At 33.5% G+C, this 23,306-nt stretch overlaps 3 protein-coding genes across 5 annotated transcripts; 1 reads left to right on the top strand and 2 right to left on the bottom strand.

The window, feature by feature from the left end:
• Positions 1–152: 152 nt before the first annotated feature.
• On the top strand, positions 153–4,901 carry LOC148198727 (metal tolerance protein 4-like). The gene is made up of 7 exons (XM_088115491.1): positions 153–557; positions 1,139–1,308; positions 1,713–1,911; positions 2,675–2,853; positions 2,934–3,084; positions 3,373–3,503; positions 4,414–4,901. Exons 1-7 carry the CDS (start codon positions 326–328, stop codon positions 4,591–4,593), a joined length of 1,242 nt encoding a protein of 413 aa, XP_087971617.1. The 5' UTR covers positions 153–325; the 3' UTR covers positions 4,594–4,901.
• Positions 4,870–7,367, bottom strand: LOC148198726 (large ribosomal subunit protein uL16-like). Its single transcript, XM_088115492.1, has 4 exons — positions 7,039–7,367; positions 5,971–6,472; positions 5,315–5,396; positions 4,870–5,165 (listed from the first exon to the last, which is right to left on the bottom strand). Exons 1-4 carry the CDS (start codon positions 7,046–7,048, stop codon positions 5,097–5,099), a joined length of 663 nt encoding a protein of 220 aa, XP_087971618.1. The 5' UTR covers positions 7,049–7,367; the 3' UTR covers positions 4,870–5,096.
• A 788-nt stretch (positions 7,368–8,155) lies between these two features.
• Positions 8,156–22,349, bottom strand: LOC148198725 (putative LRR receptor-like serine/threonine-protein kinase At1g06840). 3 transcript variants are annotated; one of them, XM_088115490.1, is made up of 22 exons: positions 22,020–22,349; positions 21,855–21,906; positions 21,410–21,583; positions 20,598–20,748; positions 19,919–19,990; positions 19,668–19,739; positions 19,264–19,407; positions 19,048–19,119; positions 18,846–18,917; positions 18,131–18,205; positions 16,733–16,801; positions 16,531–16,599; positions 16,339–16,410; positions 15,699–15,785; positions 15,492–15,560; positions 14,790–15,277; positions 12,421–12,579; positions 10,995–11,278; positions 10,597–10,648; positions 10,157–10,407; positions 9,396–9,530; positions 8,156–8,872 (listed from the first exon to the last, which is right to left on the bottom strand). In XM_088115490.1, exons 3-22 carry the CDS (start codon positions 21,513–21,515, stop codon positions 8,516–8,518), a joined length of 2,856 nt encoding a protein of 951 aa, XP_087971616.1. In that variant the 5' UTR covers positions 21,516–21,583; positions 21,855–21,906; positions 22,020–22,349; the 3' UTR covers positions 8,156–8,515. The 3 variants fall into 3 exon arrangements, with proteins under 3 accessions (XP_087971616.1, XP_087971614.1, XP_087971615.1); XM_088115488.1 differs by lacking the exon at positions 21,855–21,906 and having other exon boundaries at positions 22,020–22,348; XM_088115489.1 differs by lacking the exons at positions 21,855–21,906; positions 22,020–22,349 and adding an exon at positions 21,907–21,972.
• Between the last annotated feature and the right edge of the window lie 957 nt (positions 22,350–23,306).

The following is a 23,306-nucleotide window of genomic DNA, read 5'->3' as shown; positions in this document are numbered from 1 at the left end:
TATTTCTCAAAATTTTAAATTTAGAAAGAAAGAGAAGCATTATTATCACTTTCTAGGGTATAGTACATAGATATTTTTTTGTTAGAGGTCTAGCTCGCAATAAAAGAGAATAATACACTGACGTGAGACACCATTAAACTATTGCACAATAGATTCAAATCGAGTTTATTTTTATGTTAACCCATAGTTTTAATTATAGCCGGCTATATATGATCTGTGTCTAAGGCTATGGATATTATATTTTTGTTAGTTGCGGTTCATTTTCAGAATCTCTGTGAGCCTTGCATGTGTCACGACCTTTGTCCTAGTAGGTTCATCAATCGTCATGGAAACAAGTACGGGTTTGGATCCGACGCTTCCGCTTCTCCAAAAGGACAATTATGAGAACAACTCCGCCAAAAACGGTGGCCGGACTGACCGACTCACTCGTCGGAACTCGGTCAACTCTATCAGAACCTTCTTCTTCTCCAAGCTTCCCGATAAAGTCCGTTCTGGCCTCGACTCCGAGTCTCCCTACGACGGCATTAACCTCTCCTCCACCACCGCCTTAAGCAAAGGTCTATGTCTATATATATGAATATAAGTTTAATGAATATTTGTGTATAAATATGTTTGGTCTTTAATTTTGTATTGAATAACTGTTCACAGAATGTATGATTAAGTTTATATTTGTGTTATGCACATATCACACTGGTGAATTTTGTGTTATGTGTAAAGTCAAATGTCAACAGAGAAATTATTGAAGGCTGTGATGCGTGTTCTTGATGAATCTTGCTTTTTTCTGTGAAGTTCTTGAATAATGTTTTTTCTTTTCTTTTTCTTTTTCTTTTTTTTTTATTTTTTTTATTTTTTTGCTAAACTAGTCACCTAGTTTCTCATTTTATAATGTATAGCCTCTACATACTTCTATATAACAATTTATCACTGTCGGGATGTTCTGTGGTGATTTTAAACTGTTAAAGTTTCGGTTATCTTGTAAACGTCGCGGAATATGCTGTGTTTTGGTTTAGAACTTAGATCGAAATGACTGTAGGATGAAATAAATCCTGTGTTTTGGTTTAGACTTAGAACGAGATGACTATAAGATGAAATAAATCGTTTGAGGTTCTTTTTAACTTTGAATTTGGTTGAGCTACAGGGGAAATAGAATACTATGAAAGACAATTAGCTACTCTGAAATCGTTTGAGGAAGTGGACTCTGTGGTGTCATCTGATTGCATTGATGAGGAAGACAGTGCTGGACTAGCTCAACAAGAAAGAGCGATGAGGATTTCTAATTATGCAAATGTAGCATTGTTGATATTAAAGGTGATAGATATGTCATTTTGTGTGTCTGTCTAGAATGCATGTGTTATATCTGAAGTAGCGACCAAGTCATGAAAGGATTCTCTCCAGTGTTTAGAAGAGAATTGATTTTTTGAACTAGCTTAGATCCTGTTGGATAAATGTCTTCACAGTGTAAAAAAAGTAAGAAAGAAAAATAAGTAAGCTTAAAATTATATTATATATAAGTTAAAAGCAGTTTTAGAAGAAACTAAATGAAAAAACTTTTACGTATTAACAATCACGTAAGCTTATTTGGACTTGTGGATGAAGCTTAGTTGATTGTTTAAACTTGTTTAATCATAATTAACTCCTTAAGTGATTGTTTTTCTACTGCCATTATTGATAATTTTTCTGAAAAATAACAATATATACATATCTTTGTCTAGAGTTATGCGACCATAAGGAGTGGGTCAATAGCTATTGCGGCATCAACTTTGGATTCGCTGCTTGATCTCATGGCTGGTGGCATACTTTGGTTCACTCACCTCGCAATGAAGAACATAAATATCTATAAATACCCAATAGGAAAGTTAAGAGTTCAGCCAGTTGGCATTATTATCTTTGCAGCAATCATGGCTACACTTGGTGGGTCAAACTGAATTGAGCTATTCCTGTTTTCTCACTGTCCATTATGCTCTTATATTTTTATTCAAAAGTGTTTCCTTCTCCTGGGAGTTGCATGCCGCAATATCCCTTTTATTTAAATTAAAAAAATTCAGTTAAAAGTTAAAGATTTCTGATTCAGATTTCAATCTGGATGTGCATCAGCTCATGCTTAATGCAAACCAATACGAAGGAATCAAATTTCTTTACTTTTGCTCTTTTCAGTAGAATCTAACTGCTCGAAGTTCTAATGTCTATGGTGAACTTAAAGAGACAATATTGTTTCCCAAACAATAGAACAAAATTCTTAAAGGCTTTCTTATTTACCTAATTAAGGAAAAGGATTCAGCTTAGGTTATAGCTGATAACAGGTTGCTTACAGAATGTCCAATATGATGGGAGATATGTTTAGAATTATTATTTTTTCATTCGACCATAAATCAAAAAGGTCCTAGTATGAGAAAGAATGCTGCAGGCGGTATACCGTCTTCCCCAAGCTTTTAAACCCCACAATTGACAACATACAGCTTCTACCAGAATCAAAGTCTTTAAATTAGTTTTTCTTAATGAAGTGATAGATAAAAGGTGAACTTCAATATGTTGAAGTATACGTTCAAATGTTAATGGTTGTAATCCTACTGCTTTTTAAATTTACATATTTAGTACTCTATAGTTTTCACATATTTGTGTTATTAAAAGTACTGAAATGCATTCGTATATTAACAACTAATTCAATTCACTATAGGCTTTCAGGTATTAATCACAGCTGTACAAAAACTAATAGAAAACAGTCCTAGTGAAATTATGTCCCCGGAACAGATAATATGGTTGTACTCTATTATGCTATTTGCAACAGCAGTGAAGCTTGTGCTCTGGCTTTACTGTAGAAACTCGGCAAACAAGATTGTCCGTGCCTATGCAGATGTATGGTGGTTCTCTTCTGATGTTTCTTTATGAATGAAGTTAAAATACAACTGAACTATCTCAGAAATGCCAACTTGCAGGATCATCAATTTGATGTTGTAACAAACGTGGTTGGATTAGTTGCAGCTGTGCTTGGTGATAAATATTACTGGTGGATCGACCCGATTGGAGCTATTATGCTTGCAATTTACACTATTACAAATTGGTCACGCACTGTCATGGAAAATGCAGGTATATCCTTATCAGCGTTCTGAAACAGACAGATTTTAGCGAGTGTATGTGCCCATGAGAGAAAGCTATAAACGAACATCGATAACTTATTAGCTAAGTTTACGACACTCGTGTCCCATGTTGGGAGACGGATATTAAATCAGGGTTCTCCACTAAGCACAAATGTCGTTAACTCTAGAAAGTAGATTCTTTTACATCTAGCTCTTACTGCTTCAACCACCACTTTTCTCAAGTCCTGGTGTCTATCAAAACTCTACTAATTCTGATTCTGTATAACTTTCTATGTAGTTTCACTGGTGGGACAATCTGCACCTCCTGAAGTTTTGCAGAAGCTCACATATCTCGTTATAAGGCACCCTAGAGTCAAGCGCATTGATACTGTTCGCGCATATACATTTGGGGTTCTGTATTTTGTGGAGGTATGCTCTATTCATACAAAATCGATTTGCCAAAAATTAAACTATAAATGACTACCTATTTGCTGATTTTATCATTCTATATTAGCAACGAACAAATAATGTTAGGGAAGTTATTGTCTAGGTCTAACTCATTATCACAAGAGAAAAAAGCAACGAACAAATAGCCCTGTTCTATTCGTTTTTAATATAGAATGTTAGAAAAGTGATTGTCTAGGTCCAACTCATTTTCACAATAACATTCACGCTGAGCAATTTATGACAATCAGATGCGATGTCTCCAATTGGGTTCAATTTGTTAAATCTTATAAATTACAACTTGAAACTAAATCCAGGTCCGCTTGAATTTATGGAGCACAGACTATCAGAAGCGATTTTGCATCCAATTTTGCCCCAGAAAATCATACAAGTGTCACATGGCATCTAAATTTAATATAGAAATTCATAAAAGAGGAGTGAACCACTTTATAAGTTTTTGATAGACCAACAGTCTCATTTTAAACTTTGTAGTTGATCATATTTAGATAAAACCTGGTCATTATTGTTGTTGTACAGAAATATGCTTTCCTTTCGGGCTTTCCCTTAGTTTTATAGTAGTATTTTTCTTCTATGTACTTAACACTAACATATTTGTGACGACTGAAGGCTTGGGCATATCGATACTTGCACATGGTTTAGACTATATAACTATTTTTTCGTAATGGTTCGCATTAATCCATGCTCGAATTATTGAGAGATAAACTATGTGCATGTATGAAATTGGATGCAATTCTCTGGTAGTACAAATAAAATATATTTCTTCTATCTGGATTATGCTGATTGCATGATTTTTTTAAATCATTAATAAAAATTAAGAAGTCATATTTCAGTACGATTAGATTTTGTCTCTTCATTTGGATTCGGTTTGTAACAGGTTGACATTGAACTGCCAGAAGATTTACCCTTAAAAGAAGCACACGCCATTGGGGAGAGCCTACAGATAAAGCTCGAGAAACTCCCAGAAGTTGAGCGGGCGTTTGTTCATTTAGACTTCGAATGTGATCATAAACCAGAGCACTCAGTTCTCGTCAAACTGCCCAACAATCAGTCTTGAGCACATTTATCAGGTATATGTATAAAACTGCCCAACCTCTGTTGTAGAGTCTATGGCAAATAACTTCTTCACGAAGAACGAAACTTTAAGCAGTAGAGAAGGATCCAGCTGTTTGTTGTGTGAAACGGCAACCATTATGTTTGCAAAAATTTTCCTTTTAATTAAATCGTTATTTAGTTCAGAAGAATTGTTGTCTGGAAAAGACGAAATACGCTAAAAAAACAGAGAAGGGGTCCTTGTAGACCTCGACATCTTTACCACAGTTCAGAAACAATATACACAACAGAAACCATATTTATTTATTTCTATTCCGTTTAAAGTGTGATAGAATAATGAGATTTCAATACAACAAATGTGCGTCTTTCAAGCTCCCAGGGCATTTGGAAGACAGATTGATACATAATTTATAGTTACAGTTCAGACCATAATCAACAGGTAACAAATGAATTCACCAGGTGAAACGAAAAGCCATACATTCAATTAATTTCCTACTGGTAAATGACCTAAGCAGTAGCTGGTAAGAAAGCTCTTCCGGGCGCACGATTTGCCAAAGGTCCGTGACACCCAAGAACCTGAGAAGGACAAAATCAAATAGTCAATCTACTAATCCTAAAGAAAGTCAAATCAAAATTTCCAAGTTCCCTTCTAAGTAAGGGATATAGTGAATCACATTGCAGAAATACTTTTCAAAATCACATTTTATGATCTAAGAAGGACAAACCTTGGCATTGACCCCATCCGGCACAATTCTGTTTTCAGACTTCAACTTCAAATACTCACTTCGACTTAGCTTTGTAAATCCCCTGAAAATTTAAAGAAAACTACTAAATAAACGGCCATTACCACCAAATTAACCTTATTTAAGCAAAAAAAAAAGAGGTTAAATTCAAGCTGGTTAACAATTCTTGATGTTTTTAATCTTTCAAAATATATGAAATTTGATTTTAATATTTTTAAAGAAATTATTAGTTTTTTTTCTCAAAAATAATTCTAATCGTCATTAAATAATGTCGAATATATTTAGACATATAATCTTAATTATCATTCTAATATAGCATATATACATCATGTCATTAATAAACAATAACAGAAATTATTTTTAATACAATGTAGAAGCATCCACATAAAAGAACTAATCATGTATGCCTTTTTAGTTTTAATACAATGTAGAAGCACTATTACTCGATTTTTGCAAATACCAGTTTTAAGAACTAATCTGCAACCAAGTTTTTCGCGCAACTGTTAAAAACTTCCAAATTATTATAACCTCCACTCTATATTCTTAATATTTCAATTTTCCCAACGATTTAGAAGGGGTGTTTATCGATTTCAATCAATCCAAAAACTGATATGTCATATGAAACCAAAATAACTAACCACTTTCTGCTGACAATAATCTTCTGACGGCCAGGGAACTTGAACTTGGCGCGGCGAAGAGCCTCCTGAGCGTGCTGACCATTCCCATCCTTACATCGAACGGAGAGCAGCACCTGTCCAATACTCACTCTCGCGCACGTCCCCTGCGGCTTCCCGAAAGCCCCCCTCATCCCGGTCTGGAGCCTGTCCGCCCCGGCGCACGATAGCATCTTGTTGATACGGAGCACATGGAAGGGGTGCACCCTAACGCGCAGGTGGAACGCGTCCTTTCCCGCGAACTTCGCCATGTACTTGTTGCAGGCTATGCGCGCCGCCTCCAAGGCCTCGCTGGACACGTTCTCCTTCTCCCAGGAGACGAGGTGGACGCAGAAGGGAAACTCGTCCACGCCTTTCTTCTTCATCCCCACGTCGTATATTCGGATCTTTGGATCCGGAACGCCGCGGCAGAACCGCGACTTCGGATACGGCTTGTTCTTTATCTGACGGTAACAACGCGCCGGTCCTGAACCACATCACACGCTCACCGTTACAGAAATTGGTAACACAACTCCTCATCCTCTTTCAATCATCAACTATTCGATCATATCATATCATATCGTTCTTTAGGACAATCATTTCCATTAACCAACTGGTTACAAGTTTTAATAGCCAGCGTAAAATTATTAAATTCTACATTTAACATTTAAATTTAAAATCAATTCATACATAAACCCTACTGTTAACTAAAGTTGATGGAAAACTAGTTTAACTAATTGCTTCATGTTATACTTCAAAAAGTTCTAGGCCTGTTATTAGTTTCTAATTATATAAATGTCACAGAATAGGGTTATATCTAAAGACGAAATGTAAGAAAGTTTACTGAATCAAAACATAAAAGATGAATATTCTATGCTACCAGATAAAGGAATTAAATCATCAAAAAAATTATCTAAATATGACCTAACTAACTACTTTACTAGATTTCTACATTATTCAATGATAATATATTTGGCGTAATACATTGAAGAAGCAGATTTAACATTCAGAAGGAACCGAAAGAAAAAAAAAAGAGAGATTGTTGTGGCTTACTTCTTCCCATTATGTTTGAGTTGCGTTGATGAAACAGTCCAAGAGTTTAAGAAAGAGGGGGAGAAGATGGTGGTCCTTTTATACCCTTCGGAGGTGCACGCGGTTTGTGATCGTGTGCGTATGGGCGTGCGTCATGTTTACTTGCATGGGCCCGTTTTGGGTGTCGGCCCAGAATGTTCGAGAAAAGGTTAGCTTTTTGGACCCGTCATTGAGGCCCAATCAGACCACTTTCAGGTAAGCCTTTTAAGTTCCACCGACTTAAAATGATTTGGTAAAACTCGCCATCTATAAAATGTTATAATAATTACCATGATTTATTATTAAGTACATATAATAAAATAATTTTAAAAAAAAAAAAAGTGCTCCTAATTTAACGAAATGTTCCATTTTTATTTTTAATAATAAATGCACCAAATACACCCAACAGGCACGGATGTATTAAAATATCTATTTAGTGTATGTTTCTCATAAAACTTTTAAAATTGTGTATTAAAATAAATTACACCACTCATTCAAACACTAGTAAGTCACTTGCACAGAAGTTAAACTCCTATTCTTTAATGGTTCTTTATTTACCGTTGTGTTGTTCCACTTCTTTATTCTCGAACCTCACCATTAAATCATCAAGACAATGATAGAACTAACATTTGAACATAGAATCTAATTTCTATATTCCGTTACTGTCATTGAATACATGGCTAACAAAACAAAAATTTATACTATAATTAATTTTTAAAATAATTATTGCGAAAGATAATAAAATTAATACAGGATAAAATATCTTTACAATATTGTGTTTATACTATTTACTTCCGAACAGTCCTTATAATTAAAATTTTAACATTTCAAGTCCGGAAGTAAATAAAGTTGCATTTAACTGTATACTCAACCGAAGGATGAAAAATAGAGATTATAGACAAAATTCTTTCATCAAGTATATATTATGAACTTTTTAAACAGCAGTGGAATTCTTTTTCATTTTGATGACAATCTCAACTTTGAAATCCTTCCAATTTATAGCATACAATAAAAAGGTAAAGAAACAGATAATCAAAAAATAGTAATTTATAAACATGGTTCAAGAGGGAAGCTACTCTTTTTAGCCAGTAGGATTAGATTAGAGTATCAGTAAACAGTTTGAATAATTCCATAAATGAAAAGTTCAAACTTAACCAAAATAAAGAAAGAAAGAAAAAACTTAAAACATTTGAATAAGCTACTTCAAACATAATTCAACTCCCTAGTACTTATCTAGCACTACATACAAACAACCAGTGAGCATATGATGGTATACAAAATCGATGTTATTTACCAGCTAGAGCTCTATCAGTATATCATATTATACAGAGAAGAAAATTTAAAGGGTGAAAATGAAAAGCAGTAACCATATGGCCAAATTATTTAATGCACAGGCTAATGACAACCTCATTTGAATCACCATGATTGCAGAAGGTAATAATTTTTAACTTGTATAGTTCTATCTTGGCTTGATGCTTGGTATTACTCCACTAACAAGATCGCTACCAGACACATCCCCTGATACAAAAGGAGTCTTCATAGCAGAAGCAGAGGATGAAGATGGTATACTGTGAATGTCAGTTTTGCCAGAATCACTGGACATAAATTCAGCTTTCTTGGTATCTGATTCTGGCATTGTGGACCATATGTTTTCAAGCTCTCTAACCACTTCTGCCATTCTAGGCCGTGCCTCTGGCTCATCTTCGCAACACTTCAAGGCCAATGTCAAAAATTTCTCCACATGCTCAGATGGATAAGACCCCATGCGTCCATCGATAATTGAAAATATTACACCTGATTGGTACGCAATATTAACCTGAATAGAATTCAGAAAAGTTAGTGCAAAGGTGAATTTGGGGTATCCCCAAGCCAAAAGCTAGAGACTGATCTCACCAAGTACTCAGATTAGTTTATAAGACTGAAAGATTTAGAAAAGTAAATTGTCAAACACTCTATTATTTGACATCTTAAGGCATAGGAAATGGTTGAAGGAATATTTACACGACAAAAACAAAAGGATAGACAGACATTACTTGAAAATTCTTTAATTTGATTCAACCTATGATGTGAAATACTTAGTTATGCTGCTGTCTACCCAAAATCTTCGATTAAAGGAATAATAGTTGGACATCAATAACCAAAAAAAAAAAGAACCTTTGTTGACGAGAATTTATGTAGAGAGAAAGGACGCTCTCTGTCTTTATATTGAGGTGACATGATTCAATTACAAACAACACTCAAACTATATGAGGGTGAAGTATAATGAGACAGCAGAAAAAGTTCCAGCTGTTATCAGTAGGGAAAAGGGAGAGAAAAGAGGTTCTACAATAAGCAAATACCTCTCTAACAATATTTTTTCCGTGTGAGATAGGATGCATCCCAGTCAAAAGTTCCAGAAATACAACACCAAGACTATAAACATCACTCTTGTCAGTCAACTTGTGAGTTAAGAAGTACTCTGGATCAAGGTAACCCTGCATATTCAAAACAGTGAGAAAAATAGATTAAAACTCACCAAGTAAACAAAAGTCAACCCTTCAAAAACCATGTTGAGATACTATTTCATTACTGAAGCTTAATTGGACGGAGACAACTGCATGAGTGAAGCATGATATAACCTAAAAAGTTAACCCATCTTGCTAAATTGGTCATCCTTATAAGTTATATACCATTATTTAATCTCTAATCAATGTACGACTTGGTGCTATCACAGCAAGCTCTAATACTTTTGAAGTTTTAATACCTGTTCTTTTCTCAAAAGAAACACTCCTAACATTGGCCTTAACTAGGTCAACCTCTATAGTTTTCTCAAAACCATTATTTTCTTTTGAACATTACTATATGCTCTATATACTACTACTCGATGCTAGCAGCCTTTTCCATGGTATTAATTTGGCTTGTTAATAATACAGTGCAGAGATAGTTGCTAAGATATCATTGATCTGCTGTTCCTATACTTATTTATCCATTACAGCTTACACTAATAGTATTTATACAAGTGCCAAGATAGATTAGTAATTCAACAATATGATTTATAATCTTGTAATTATTATTCATGTTCACTATTTAGCAAAACCAAATCCAATCATGAAACCCTTACCGGGGTCCCCTTTACCACCGTAGATACATGACCAGGAACAACTCCTTCCATATCTGGAACTGGGGCAAGCCGCGAAAGTCCAAAATCAGCCACTTTTGCCGAAAATTTAGAGTCTAATAATATGTTGCTGGCCTTTACGTCTCGGTGGAATATTGGAGGATCAGCTTCTGTGTGTAGATACATGAGGCCTTTAGCTGCCCCTAGTGCAATTTTCAATCTCATGGCAAAAGTCAAGGGTTCTTTCGCTGTAACTGTAAACAATAGGCTTACCCTTTAGAGAGACATCTTAGAAAGGAAATTAGGCACACAATTATGTAGGTTGGGCTTCGAGACAAGTAATATGTTCAAAGCATACGTGGCTACTCATTCATCAGAATAATGCAATGAAACCAAAATCTTAATAATTTCAGAATATTAGAAAATAAGAGCATAATTTATACCTGAAAGGTGATCCCTCAATGTGCCATTAGACATAAATTCATAAACCAGCATCTGCAAGTATGAAGCAGCAAGCCAAATGGAAGGAATTCAATATAGTCAGCAAGAAAGTTTAAGTCATGCATGAATATCAAAATCCAAATTTCAATAACAGCTGGATGTGAGTTTCGACCTACATATAACTTCCTTCCTTTTGTTTAAAATGGTTCTAGCTAAGCCCGTAAGTGCTTGTTTCTTAATTTTTGTACAAATAACTTCCTCTAGGAGTTAAAAAGGGGTAGAAATCTATGGGATTATTGGATATTAACTTCCACAAAGGACATCACGAATTAAGAAAATCATTAAGATTACGAAGTAAAATAGTGAGTGTTAAATTTTATGAATTTGGAAAAAGAATTACCTGTTCACCTTCTTCATCACAGTATCCAATCAGAGAAACAAGGTTGCGATGATGTAACCTTGATAGTAATGATATTTCTGTAAGGAACTCCTTCTCACCTTGCAGAGATCCCTCTTGAGCACGTTTTATGGCAACAATTGTGCCATCAGAAAGAGTCCCTTTATAAACCTTCCCATAGCCACCTTGTCCAACTTGAGCAGAAATGCTGAAATTGTTTGTGGCGGAGGACAATTCTCCATAAGTAAAGGCCCTTACACCATCAATTTTTATAGAGATTTTAGATGCTGCAAATAAACGTAAGTCTATGTGAATAGAGAAGACTTTATTAATAAATCAATCATTAACCAATCAGATATGGTTTGTAGTCATAGTACCACATAATTTTTTTGATTCCATCATATCAAGTTCAAACAGGAAGAAAAATGGATATAATTCCACCAAGAATGTTGAAGTTCTGATGGGAAAAACTTAAAACAATAGTAATTTTATACCTAGTGTAAACTATATCTTTACAGCTTATAGATGAATATCCAAACTGCAGTTAAATTGATTATACGTTTTGAAAAACACTAAAAACAAGTATAGCCAATGTTGCGGTATTAGCACCTCCTTGGTCATAAGTATCCAATTTACAAGCAAGGCTGATGATTACAATACAAATCATGATAAGAAGGGATAAAATTCGATTTGAGCAACCTGCAACCACATGAGCTTCTCAATACACAAGCATCTTTAATATTACAAGATTAACAAGCTACATAGCATGACGGTCTTGAGCTAAACTTCTTGGTTCTCCTATGATTTTTCAACTTTGATTAGATACAACGTAAAAATTCATACAAACATATATATATTTCAGTGGCAGAAGTCTTGTCTTTTTATTAATGTCTTATATCTTGTCCCCACACTCCCCAACCCCATAAAAATGTCTCTCTTTTTCTGTATACTGGTTATGGCCTAGAGCTATCTTTGGTGTTCTGTTCATAGCTGTTCACAAGGCCATTGTTATTTCTGAATTCTGATTTGCAAACATTACGAGCTTTGCTGTGTTAAATTTTGTCACGTTCCTTGTTGTGTATAGGATTCAGTTCACCCTCCTCCCTTCCTACTAGTCGTATTTTCTCTCGTTTTTATTTAATCAATTTTCTCTTAACAAAATCTAAGAAAAATATCCAAGGACATTTATCAATGAATGCAACAAAAAGAGACAGAACATCTTAGAACTATTTCAAGAAATCAATTTATTATGACATGTCCACAGAAGCCATCCCAAAGGTAAATATGACATTAAAAGAAACTATATTTCAGATATGGTTCAGGCAATAATAATAACACCAAGACTTCTCATCGTGAAGAGGAAGAGCACTTAAAACAATTTAAAGAGGAAAGTAGCAATACAGCTGATAATTCATGTTACAGAACTCACCCTGACGTCGCTTTGAAACAGTATGGTAGCCTCTCATTTTGATTCTCAATATAAGAAGGGTAACAATTGCAGATAATGTCACTGCACAAGCAATTGCCCCTACAACTATGCCAACCAGTGCACCTGTGCTTATTCCTGATTTTGAATCCTTGCCAATTTCTGCAACAACAATATGGGCAGTATGAAGACAGTCCTGTGACAGTTATCAAATATGATATTCAATATTTGGAAGTACAGCACACATTTGTGCAAACAAAATTGGAAAAGTGGACATAATGTGTGTGATACAAGATCCTCTCCTTTTGACTCCTAATACTCCAATACCTAAAACAGAAAGGCCATGTGAAAGCTATCAGGAGTTAGCAAAAATGATGCATTAGGGTATTGGTCAAAAGTGGCACTTTATCTTCTTCATCTTCTTATGAAGCTTGGACATGCCTCACAAATGGTGTGTCCCCATGTGCAACACATATCGAGCACCAACACATGTAAAACACATCGATGAAGTGTCAAATTTGACAGACTTTTTTTTTTGTTTGGAAGATAATTTTGACATGCCTCAAACACAATGTTAATAATGACAAATACAATGATTTTTTAAAAACCCATAAACTTGTAAACTCATTGCATAAGTTGATTTTTATGTTATGATTACATAAATAAGGAACAAATCTTATACTATCACTACTTTCACTTTTTGAATATTAGATAGATGGATTAAATTCATTTTTGTATTAGGTAACAATATATTTATATTATTATATATGGCTAACCTTGTTTATAGATGATATTGAGTACATAAATTATTGGTTGTTAAATTAAATAATTCATAATGATCTAATATATAAATTTGTATCCCATCTCCAACATTTTCGACACTACACATGTCAGTGTCGAGTTCGATGTCAATACCCGTGCTACATTTTGCAAATTATTAATGGATATTAGGGTTTGGTTATAAGACAACATAGCTTCACTAGGAAAGGGGATGCAGGAAAGGAAACTATTTAAAGGACAAGAATTTATGTTGTTGGTGGGTTGAAGGATTAGCTAAATCCGGACTTATTTCTTCCTTTTTGATTCCTCTATAATTTCACTACAACTTTATTTGCTGTTTTCTTTCATTAATTCACAGATTTGAATAGCTATAAATTAGTCATGTATTATTTAGACAGATTTGATATGATAGAAGAGTTTTTACTCTAAACCCTAAATTTCTTGTAGTGCCCTAGGAACTTTCAGTTTCTCACTTTTCAATCCCAATTTTTCTTGAGTTTTGATTCATGAAATCTTGTTTGGTGGGAATTTGTTCCTCTCAATTAAATGTGTATGTTATGTTCTGGTACACCTAAAGTCTCATATTCCTCAGAAGTTGTTGACGTCAAGATCAATTTAAATACATTTTATTCTCCCAAACCTTGTCTTTAGTTTCGACTCCTAAAAGACTATTGAACATACCAAAAAAAGATAATTACAATTATTTTTTTATTGGCCAACTCAGTGGGAAGCATTACTTTAGTTGAGTTTCAATTCAACACCTTTATGAAAGGGAAGGAATTGTGGGGGCATGTTGATGGGCCTGTCCAGCTCCCAAAAACTAGGGGTGTACACAGGTCAGCTTAGGTTGTGTTTGGACAAACCCATTACACACCCAATAAAAATATCTCGAGTTGGGTCAGATTTTGACATTTTTTTTAGACTCAAGTCAATTAATTGGGCCACAGTTTTTGTTTTGCTAAATTTTGTAATTTCAAAACACATATTGTTACATATTTTAAAATATTATTTTAAAAAAGCAGACTATATTATTTAATATTTAAATAACTTATTTTTTCAAAAATGCACTTTTAGTTAATAGAGTAATGGAGTAAATTTAAAAATAGTAATATTACTACAGCTATTAACATTATTTAATAACTTTGGTAGATTAAGTTGGGTTGGGTCTGAAGTTTAAACTTGTCACCTAACAGTAGAAAATTGGGTCAGATTGGATGGGGTTGGATTAGGTTTGATCCAATCACAAAGAAACAAAACCCATCAGAGATAGTTTGGGACTTTGAAATAAGGAGCATATCCCCTACATTCATGAATAGGAAGGGAAAAAAGGAAACAAGACAACGATAGAAAACTTCCTAAAGAATATCCAGTCTGATTTGGTTCATATTTGGTCCTTTAAACTTAATCCTAACAGCAGGCACAGAGTCATCTACCAGATTCGACATAACTTTTAAACTTTTATCTTGTTTTGTTTTGTCCACACACGGTATGTATAAAATCAAACATGAAACAAGTAGTTTTGTTAAAAGCATGCATCAATCCTTATTCCATCAAAGCAATCTAGCAGATCCAAAGTAGTTTCCAAGACTTACCATCCTCGTAAAGACCCAAAAGATCGAAGGCAAGCAGTTCATAAGGTCCAAATAGATCACTGTCTTGAATTAGCCATCCTGTGAACATGCTTCTGATCCGTAGGAGCTCACTTCTATTGAAAGTATGATTGCTAGTGTTATTAACATATAGAGGAAAAAATTTCAAGTCCATTCTCAATCGAGGTCCTGCTTGCCAATAAAAAGTATATTCTAGCTGATCAGTAGATAATTGAAGACCAGTAGTCATGTAGGTCTCAAAATCATCCAAATACGGAGTAAAGTCTGAAAATCCAGGACTTTTCAGCCGATAGGCAACAAGCAATGGAAGTGCACAGAAACAATCAACAGAGTACTCATAAGGAGGAGGGCATGCTTGAGGTTTACATGAACTGGAGTTTGTAGTGAATGAGCCATTTGTTACAGTAGCACCACCAGGTCCACAGAAGTGATCAAGGGTTTTGTTTGAGCAAAGGGGATTCCCATCAAGCCTGAAATACATTTTTTTTTTAAATAATGACATGTGAAGCTATTTAAAAAAGACGGGATGATGCTGAATCCAATGCTATATTCTTGACCTTAGGCCTAGTGACTGTAATGTTTAGAACATGCATAACAAGGAGGAAAAATATGAAAATCTCCAATCTGCACCACAATGATTTAAGAACAAACTGACAATAATAGCTGATAAGTTTAGAACCGTACACAACTGTGACGTTTGGAGGAAGATCAATACTTCCTGATATAGCTGTAAGGCTATTATTTTGCAACTCCCTGCATGATCAGAAACGAAAGCTCAGCGAAGCAGAATGTACTGAGTAGCGTCTACTACACAGAGGGACATACAGATAAACAAATGATATTAGCATGGTGAAATTCCCAAAATGGGAAATTTATCACTTAAGATCTTACAAAAGAAAGTTTTCTGTTCCATTTGAAGTCTTATTCGTCCAAATAGAGGATGAAACAGTGCCATTCAATGAATTGTTTGCAAGTGACCTGCCCAATAGAATGATAGAAGAAAATATAATTTTTTATAACTTGATTGATTAAATAAGAAATATAAAAGTTTAATACTTCGATATCAAACATCTGGTAGGAAACAACCTCTTATTACAAAGGCCTATTAAAAAAGAAACAAGGAAAAAGGAAAATACAGCTCTTTGTTTTGATTAAAACAGCTGTAAAATCTGTTAGTTATAGTTGTGGGTTGAAGGGAGGTTATGTACAGAGAGGTGTTTACGTCCGGGAAAAGGGGGAGAGAAATAGTTTTGTTGTGGGAGGTTGCTAGACCCTCGAAGTGCCAGTGGATGTATTGTGAACACTTAGTGCAATTGGAAGAAATATACAAAACTCTCATTTTTTTCCCTTTGAGAATTCTTTTTGTAAGAACTTCTGATCCAGTTTCTATAAACATCAGTAATCCAATATATGATCTATAAGTGACATAAGGTGGGAGACAGTAGTAACTCTTGTCTGGCTTATAGAATGTATAAATAAATTTATATAGCTTGATGTAAAAGAAAAGAGGACAAAACAGAAAACAACTTACAACTTCTGAAGACGTGGAAGATCAACAAAGTAAGATGGAATATTTCCAGTTAGGTGGTTGTTTGATAAATCACTGCACATATCTCAAGAGGTCAAGAACTAACATATTTGGAAAATATTGGCAAAATGACATATGGAATCCAAATAATTAAACATAAAATCGTACAACAGATGAAATGATAGAGACTCTCACATGGTTGTGATATTCTCAGAAAGCTTATTGGCAGGAATTGATTCGTTCAACTGGTTGAAACTAAGGTCACTGAAATTTACACAAATAATAGAATAACCACAGTTACAAACTGCACTAGAAATTTTCTTTTCCAAACACGTATATTCGAATCTTCATTTTTCAGGAAAAGATACTTCTCTTTATTACAGATAACTGAACTTACAGATAAAGAAGGTGAGGTATCCTGCTTAAGTCAGGAACTGGTCCTGTCAAACTGCAATTCCTAAGGCTCCTAATAATACCAATAAACCATTAATAAGATTTAGACAGTCAATCTTGACATCAAGCCCTTCGTCTTGACCAAATTAAATTTTCTTCTCTGGTGAGAAATTTATTTAGCAGAGGATAGAAGAAATATATAGTGATTGCATGTTCTCCTCCAATAGTGTGCAAGAGCCCATTCAAATCATTCCAAACCGTAAAATCAATCTAAAGAACCAAATATTGAACAAAACCTTAGCTGAAAAACTAAGCTTTTCAGTTAAGTTTGCTTTTGGTTTTCAAGTTCAAAAACCGAACCACAAACATACTAAACTTAGTGGTTTCCATATTATAATCTTAAACTTCTAGGATTTGTCTATTATATTTCAGTAATGAAAAGGAATTTTATTATGTATTTGACATTTTATCAAATAACAGTTGTCCATAAATGAAAAATAGGCGTCATAGAAATTCATGCATCGCTTTGGAGCTCTACACTTACTATATATATAATGCAATTTCATTTGGTTGCTGACTGAATATAGTCTTTTCAATTTTTTTTATAAAAAAGAGACAAAACCAAAATATATAAACCGATCCAAACAAAGAAGACTGGGTTGGCAAGTATGGACTTTATATTATTCTGGAACAGATACCAAAAGCCTTTTCTTTAGACAACTACAAAAATCCTTCCAAATAAAGACAAGAAACTTTCTAAACAATGAGAATAGTTGAGAGTAAAAAGAGAATATAAAATTGGAGGGCTTACAAGATCCCTCTTGTGATCTTCTATTTATAATGATAGAAACTGATACAATGGAAGAGGAAAGATCAACAGACTACCCTAGATTCCTAGGTACAACTCATAGAGTGCACTAGACTTCTAGGTACAAGACTAGGTACTAATCATGATTACAGCAGATAAATGGTTCCCAATGCACTACTTATTACTTATTTCAACAAGAACATCACACATAAGCATTAGTAACAGAGCATCATTGCTAGTGAATAACACGATACTCATTTGAGGGAGAGAATGTTAGTTGTGTCAAACTCATTGAGTCATAAATTCATAATGCTCTATGTGCATAACAATAAATGGTGCTCTACCAAGGATTCAAATGTCTAAATATGATTTCCACAAGCACTTCTTATTTAAACCTTTTTTTTCCCTCTGCTTACATATCATATATATCTAAGACTTCTCCCTTTTGTATGATTATCGCTCCTACTATAAGAAATCAATCATAAGGTTATAGTATCTCAAATTGGTACTTCACCATTAACATTTAAAATAAAGACTTAGGCACCTGAACTTGCAAAACCCATTAAAGAACAAGGAATTACAGAATTCACTTACATCTTCAACAACTTTGACATGTTGCCATACGTATCAGGAATACTATTTCCTTCAAAGTTATTGTTATCAAGTTGACTGCAAAAGCAAGATAAAGAAACATTTTAAAAATCTAATTAAACATCAAGGAATATTTATTAAAACAGTCAACAATAAGTAGAACACATCAGAAAAGGATTAAAAGTTTTACAGTGACAAATGTAGCAAATATCAAATATTGATGCAACAAAATCTATGATAGATGACTTAGCTGGCAAAGTAGCCAGCCCTGTTTTCCACTACTTGCCAAGCAATTTCACTTCTTACAACCTAAGGTTGATCAAAACCTAAAGCATCAGATGGCATTGAAATAAAATTCCATTTCTCTACTTGGTACAAGGTGTTCATATCATGATCATTTTCCTTGTGCTTTCAGAAGTATTCTCAATTCTTCCTTTTTAAAGAATAAAGAGGACCTTTTTTGTCCTTTTCTTTGCTTAGCTGTCACAGTAAAATCAATACAATACACATTCTGTTTTTTCTCTGAAATCTAATAAGATGTCCCTTGAAACTAGTTCGATGCGTTTTTCCATCCAAAAATAAAAAAGAAACAAAACTATACATGCTTATATATATATATATATATATATATATATATATATATATATATATATATGTATGTATGTATATATATATACATATATATATACATATATTATTTAAACAATAAGAAACCTACATGATAAGTAATTTTGGCAACTTGTACAGCTCAGGGGGAAGATATCCAGATAAGTTGTTATTGTCGAGAAGACTGCAGAAACAGAGATGCATCTTTTGAGCAAGATATAAGCATGATCGTTAAGAATTAAAAAAAAAAAAAAAACACACATGGGAAAATGTTAATAGCTGCAGATGTCAACGATATCCAATTACCAACTTACAGGTGAACAAGATTTGGTAATCGAGAAAGCTCTGGTGGGATTTGCCCGCTGAGTGAGTTGTTGTTCATGTGACTGCTCCATTGAGGGGAGGGGTATTAAACATTATTTTCTTTCTATTTTCTAGGTCAGGATAAAAAATGTTGAGAAATAAAATTGTTAACATAAAAATAGAAAGAGTGGTCATTCTTAAACCACATTTTCGTGTCAAAAACTTACAAATGCTTTGTCTTGTTCAGATTTGCAAATGACGTAGGTAGAGGTCCTGATATATGGTTCTGATCTATTTGTATTCTATCCAGGTTTGGAAGATAGCCAATCTCCTCTGGTAGTGAACCTGTTAAATTATTTCCATTCAGGAGCCTGCAAAAAACACATTTGATGAGAAACAATGTAGAAACTTTGCAACTCTTGTTATATTACTACTCCTTTATTCGTACAACCATTAAAAACAATCTTTTACCCCTTAAGGAAACAATATTTAAATTCAATTTATATAATCAACTCATAATTCAAGCAATGACAAGGATGTTTATGCATTAATACTTCTAAAATGTAATAAAACAACTGAATTGTTCAATCAATTTGATGGACAACATACATGCCTAAAGGGCTCAACTTACAATAGTTCCAAAGATTTGATATTGCCAACTTCCTTTGGAATACTGCCACTTATGTTGTTCCACATAAAGTTCCTTTAGAATACAAATAAAAACATGTATCAGAGGAAGTAGGTAAATAAAAGCTACAAAGGGGTAAAAAACTCAAATTAGCGAAATCCCCTACTCAAGCGAAAATGGTATCTAGCAAATGCTAAACTGAATATTGTTCAGAATATTTGTCCTTTCAAACATCAGATCAAATATTTTCTTACAATCTTTTCATGTATGTTAATTTGCCAAGCTCTGGTGCCAAGGTTCCAGACAGTTGCAAACTCAGTAATTGCCTACAGCCAAGAAAAAACAAACTCAATGGAGTAGAAGTGAAAAGAAAGCTCTCAATTCTCACACAGATTGATAGATCTGCATTATAAGTATTGAATTATTGACGTCAGAAATAAAAGGAAATTGATTATTGATCAAGCATGTAAATTTATCAAAATATGCTGAAAAGATCATCATAAAGAAGTGTTCACTTGTTGTGTCCCTCAGCTCTCATCCTGTTTAGGTGATTATACTGATTTCTAGAGGACAGCTTATAAACTATAGAGTAGGAGGATGTTTAACCCACAATAACGACTGAATCTATTTGCAACCTATGAAAGAGAGTTAGAGAGAGCAACAAAGGAGGAAGGCTAGCAACACTCTACACTCACCTCAGCTAAAATTTAATGAAAATCACTAACTTTGGTGGATCCAAATCTAAATCAAGAGCGTGAATCATTAAATAAGATGACCCACCAAAATTTCCGATTTCCAATAAATTATAGTCAATAATGGAGAAAATCTTAGAGAAAGAGAGTGCCGCAAGCACTTTTCTTATAAAAGAAGGACAAAGGAAATGTTAATATCAATTATGAAAAAGAAATGCCGAGTAGAAGATATAATTCATACAATTCTTCAACATGCAGATAGCCATCCTCCTGTGTTTCATTGAAGCACAAAACTCCTTTCCACCTTGATGTACATGGGTCTCCATGATTCCAATTGCTTAAATTTCCATTAGGATCAATCAAACTACTCTTAATGGCTATCAATGCTTCAACTGCACATTAATTCAAATGAGAACATCATATCATCAATAGAACCAACAAATACAGTACACATCACAAGCAACACTTCACAGCTCCTACCTAGTTTTTTTTTTCTTTTATTAGAATAATGGGTTCTCTTACTCCATTCTCAATTTTTAAAAAAAGTCTGGGTATTATTGTTGTAAGAGACACTTGCATATCATATTTTCAGATTTTATAGCAATTTCACACGTGATCTTTTCGATCATAGTTATACATAGAAACAATAGCGTATGCTATGACATATTACATAAATCACTCCGCAAAGATAAGAGCTACCGCTTCGACAAACACTTGTATACCATCAAAGAGAAGCTATCCCGAAACATGTATCTCAAAATCTTAAGTTGTTAGGTGAAAATAAATGGTTTTTAATAGTACATCCCTTGCACAGCCCCTCATGCAAGGGTCCTTTGAGATAAAGAATGATTAGTGCACAAGTCCAGCTACCCTGTGTTTAAATTCCAATTTTTATGTAGAGGAATAGAGAAGACAAGAATAAGACTCTAAACTAAATAATTTAATTACAGAGACTCTTACATAATGTCATGAATGAACCAACTAGTCAAAAAACATCAGTGCATTCCTAATAGAAGCAAATCAATCAGGGAATACAAAAAAAAAAAAAAATACCTTCAACAGTGCTAGTGATGTTATTCTGCCCAGCAGCATGTAGCAAATAGCAACAAAACCACAGGATGACAACAACTTCATGCTTGAAACTCTTTGAAAGATACATCCCAAAAATGCAAAAGCACTAGAACTCTCAAATATCTCTCATGAACTAGGCAGTGTACTTTTCTCTCCCTGATAACAACAAAACCATGTGAAAAATTGAGAGGAGAATCTCTACTTTTCATTGAAAAATTGCATTAAAATAAAGGATTAATGTCGATTAGCAACTAAGAGATTCATACAACTATGTTTCACATAAAAAGGCGATCAATACACATGTGTGCAGATATATTCAGCTGAAATTGACTGATAATGGACTAGTATAGACTGATACATCTACACTACAATTATCTCATTCCAAGTAAGAAGCATGAATACAAGTTCAAATCCCAGCAACTCTTACACTAAAGCAAAACCGAATTCAGAAACAACCCTTTGAAACTAGAGGAGAATACCTGAGACAAGAGAAGAAAAACTGAAGCCAAAATACAAAAAGACTCAAACTTTGAAAGAAGTAGATAAATAAAAATAAAAAAAGTAACATATGGGTGTGCGACATGTTAAGTACCAAGAAGGTGAAAGTGAAAGGGCGTCACAGTATGCGATGGTTCTTGGGTATTGTCTTGTCTGGGAGACCAGGTCGCCACAACAAGAAATGCAGCAGAAAATGTGGGGGATTGATGATGTGGGAAGGCCATGTTTTTCACAACTGTGGATTTGAACCAAATGCATTAAAATATTGGTGAAAGAAAAAAGAAATAAAGAAGCTCTGAAATGAGAGGGTGGACGAATTTGACTTTTATGATACATGAACCAGACATTCACTACACCCAAAATCAGCATGAAAATGCCTCTGGCAAGAGACAACAACCAACTACCACCCAGAGATTCAATCATTATTTTTCTTTAAAATATTGCTATAATTTATTTATCGCAAAATAATATACTAATCAAACATCAAAATTAAATTAAATCATCATTAAATGAAAATGTTTTTAACAATTATAAGATTTTTTTCACTCAAATAATACATATGCATTCAAAAAACATAAATAATATGATTTTTTAAGTTTTGAAAAAATTAAATTCTGAAATATGATTAGAAGAATTGTTGGAAAAATAAGTTAAAATTCAGTTTCTGTTTATTGAATCAAAATTTTCATTTCTTAATTTAAAAAAGAAAAATATATCAAAAATTATAAAAAAAATAACATAATTCAGAATTCAATTTTTCAACATTAAAAAAAATACTATTTACATAAATATTTCTCGGAGAGTAAATTTTAATTCCAGATATGTTATTTGATAAAAAAGAAAAAAAACCATTTATTGCAGTTTTTAACCAGCTTCAATAGTGTTATTTCAAAGTCCTTGATAGCGGTGTCGGCTAATTAAGAAAGAATAAAATAATGAAATAAAAATTAAGAAACTAAAATTTATTCACTGTAACTCCAATTTCTGAAATTAATGTCAAATCAATCATCGATTTAATGAGTTTAAAATCGTAAAAGTGTTAAACTAATATTTAAAACCAACAAAGCAATCATTAAATTATAGGTTATCAATAAATTTAGTTTTGGAATTATAAACATTGTTCAAATTAGTTTGAAAATAAAACCATAACAAAATAACCTCTGAAATTAAAAATCGTCAATATTTTATTTACCCACTTCATTTTAAATCTTATTCATTTTGTACTAGGGTCTTTTTTTTATTTGCCTAATGTGGTTGCATTTCTCGATGTATAAATTACAGTATCAGTGCCATAAATAGCAAAAATTAAGGAAGTAAAAAGATTTTACTTTTAATTCCACTAATGTTTTGGCTGTATTTATTTTTTTGACGTCAAAACGCA

This window comes from Vigna umbellata, chromosome 5, assembly GCF_029865625.1.
Source record: "Vigna umbellata cultivar VRB3 chromosome 5, Vumbellata_1.0, whole genome shotgun sequence".
Taxonomy (NCBI): Eukaryota; Viridiplantae; Streptophyta; class Magnoliopsida; order Fabales; family Fabaceae; genus Vigna; species Vigna umbellata.
Note: the sequence above shows the minus strand (reverse complement) of the source record. Positions and strands in the feature narration are given on the sequence as shown.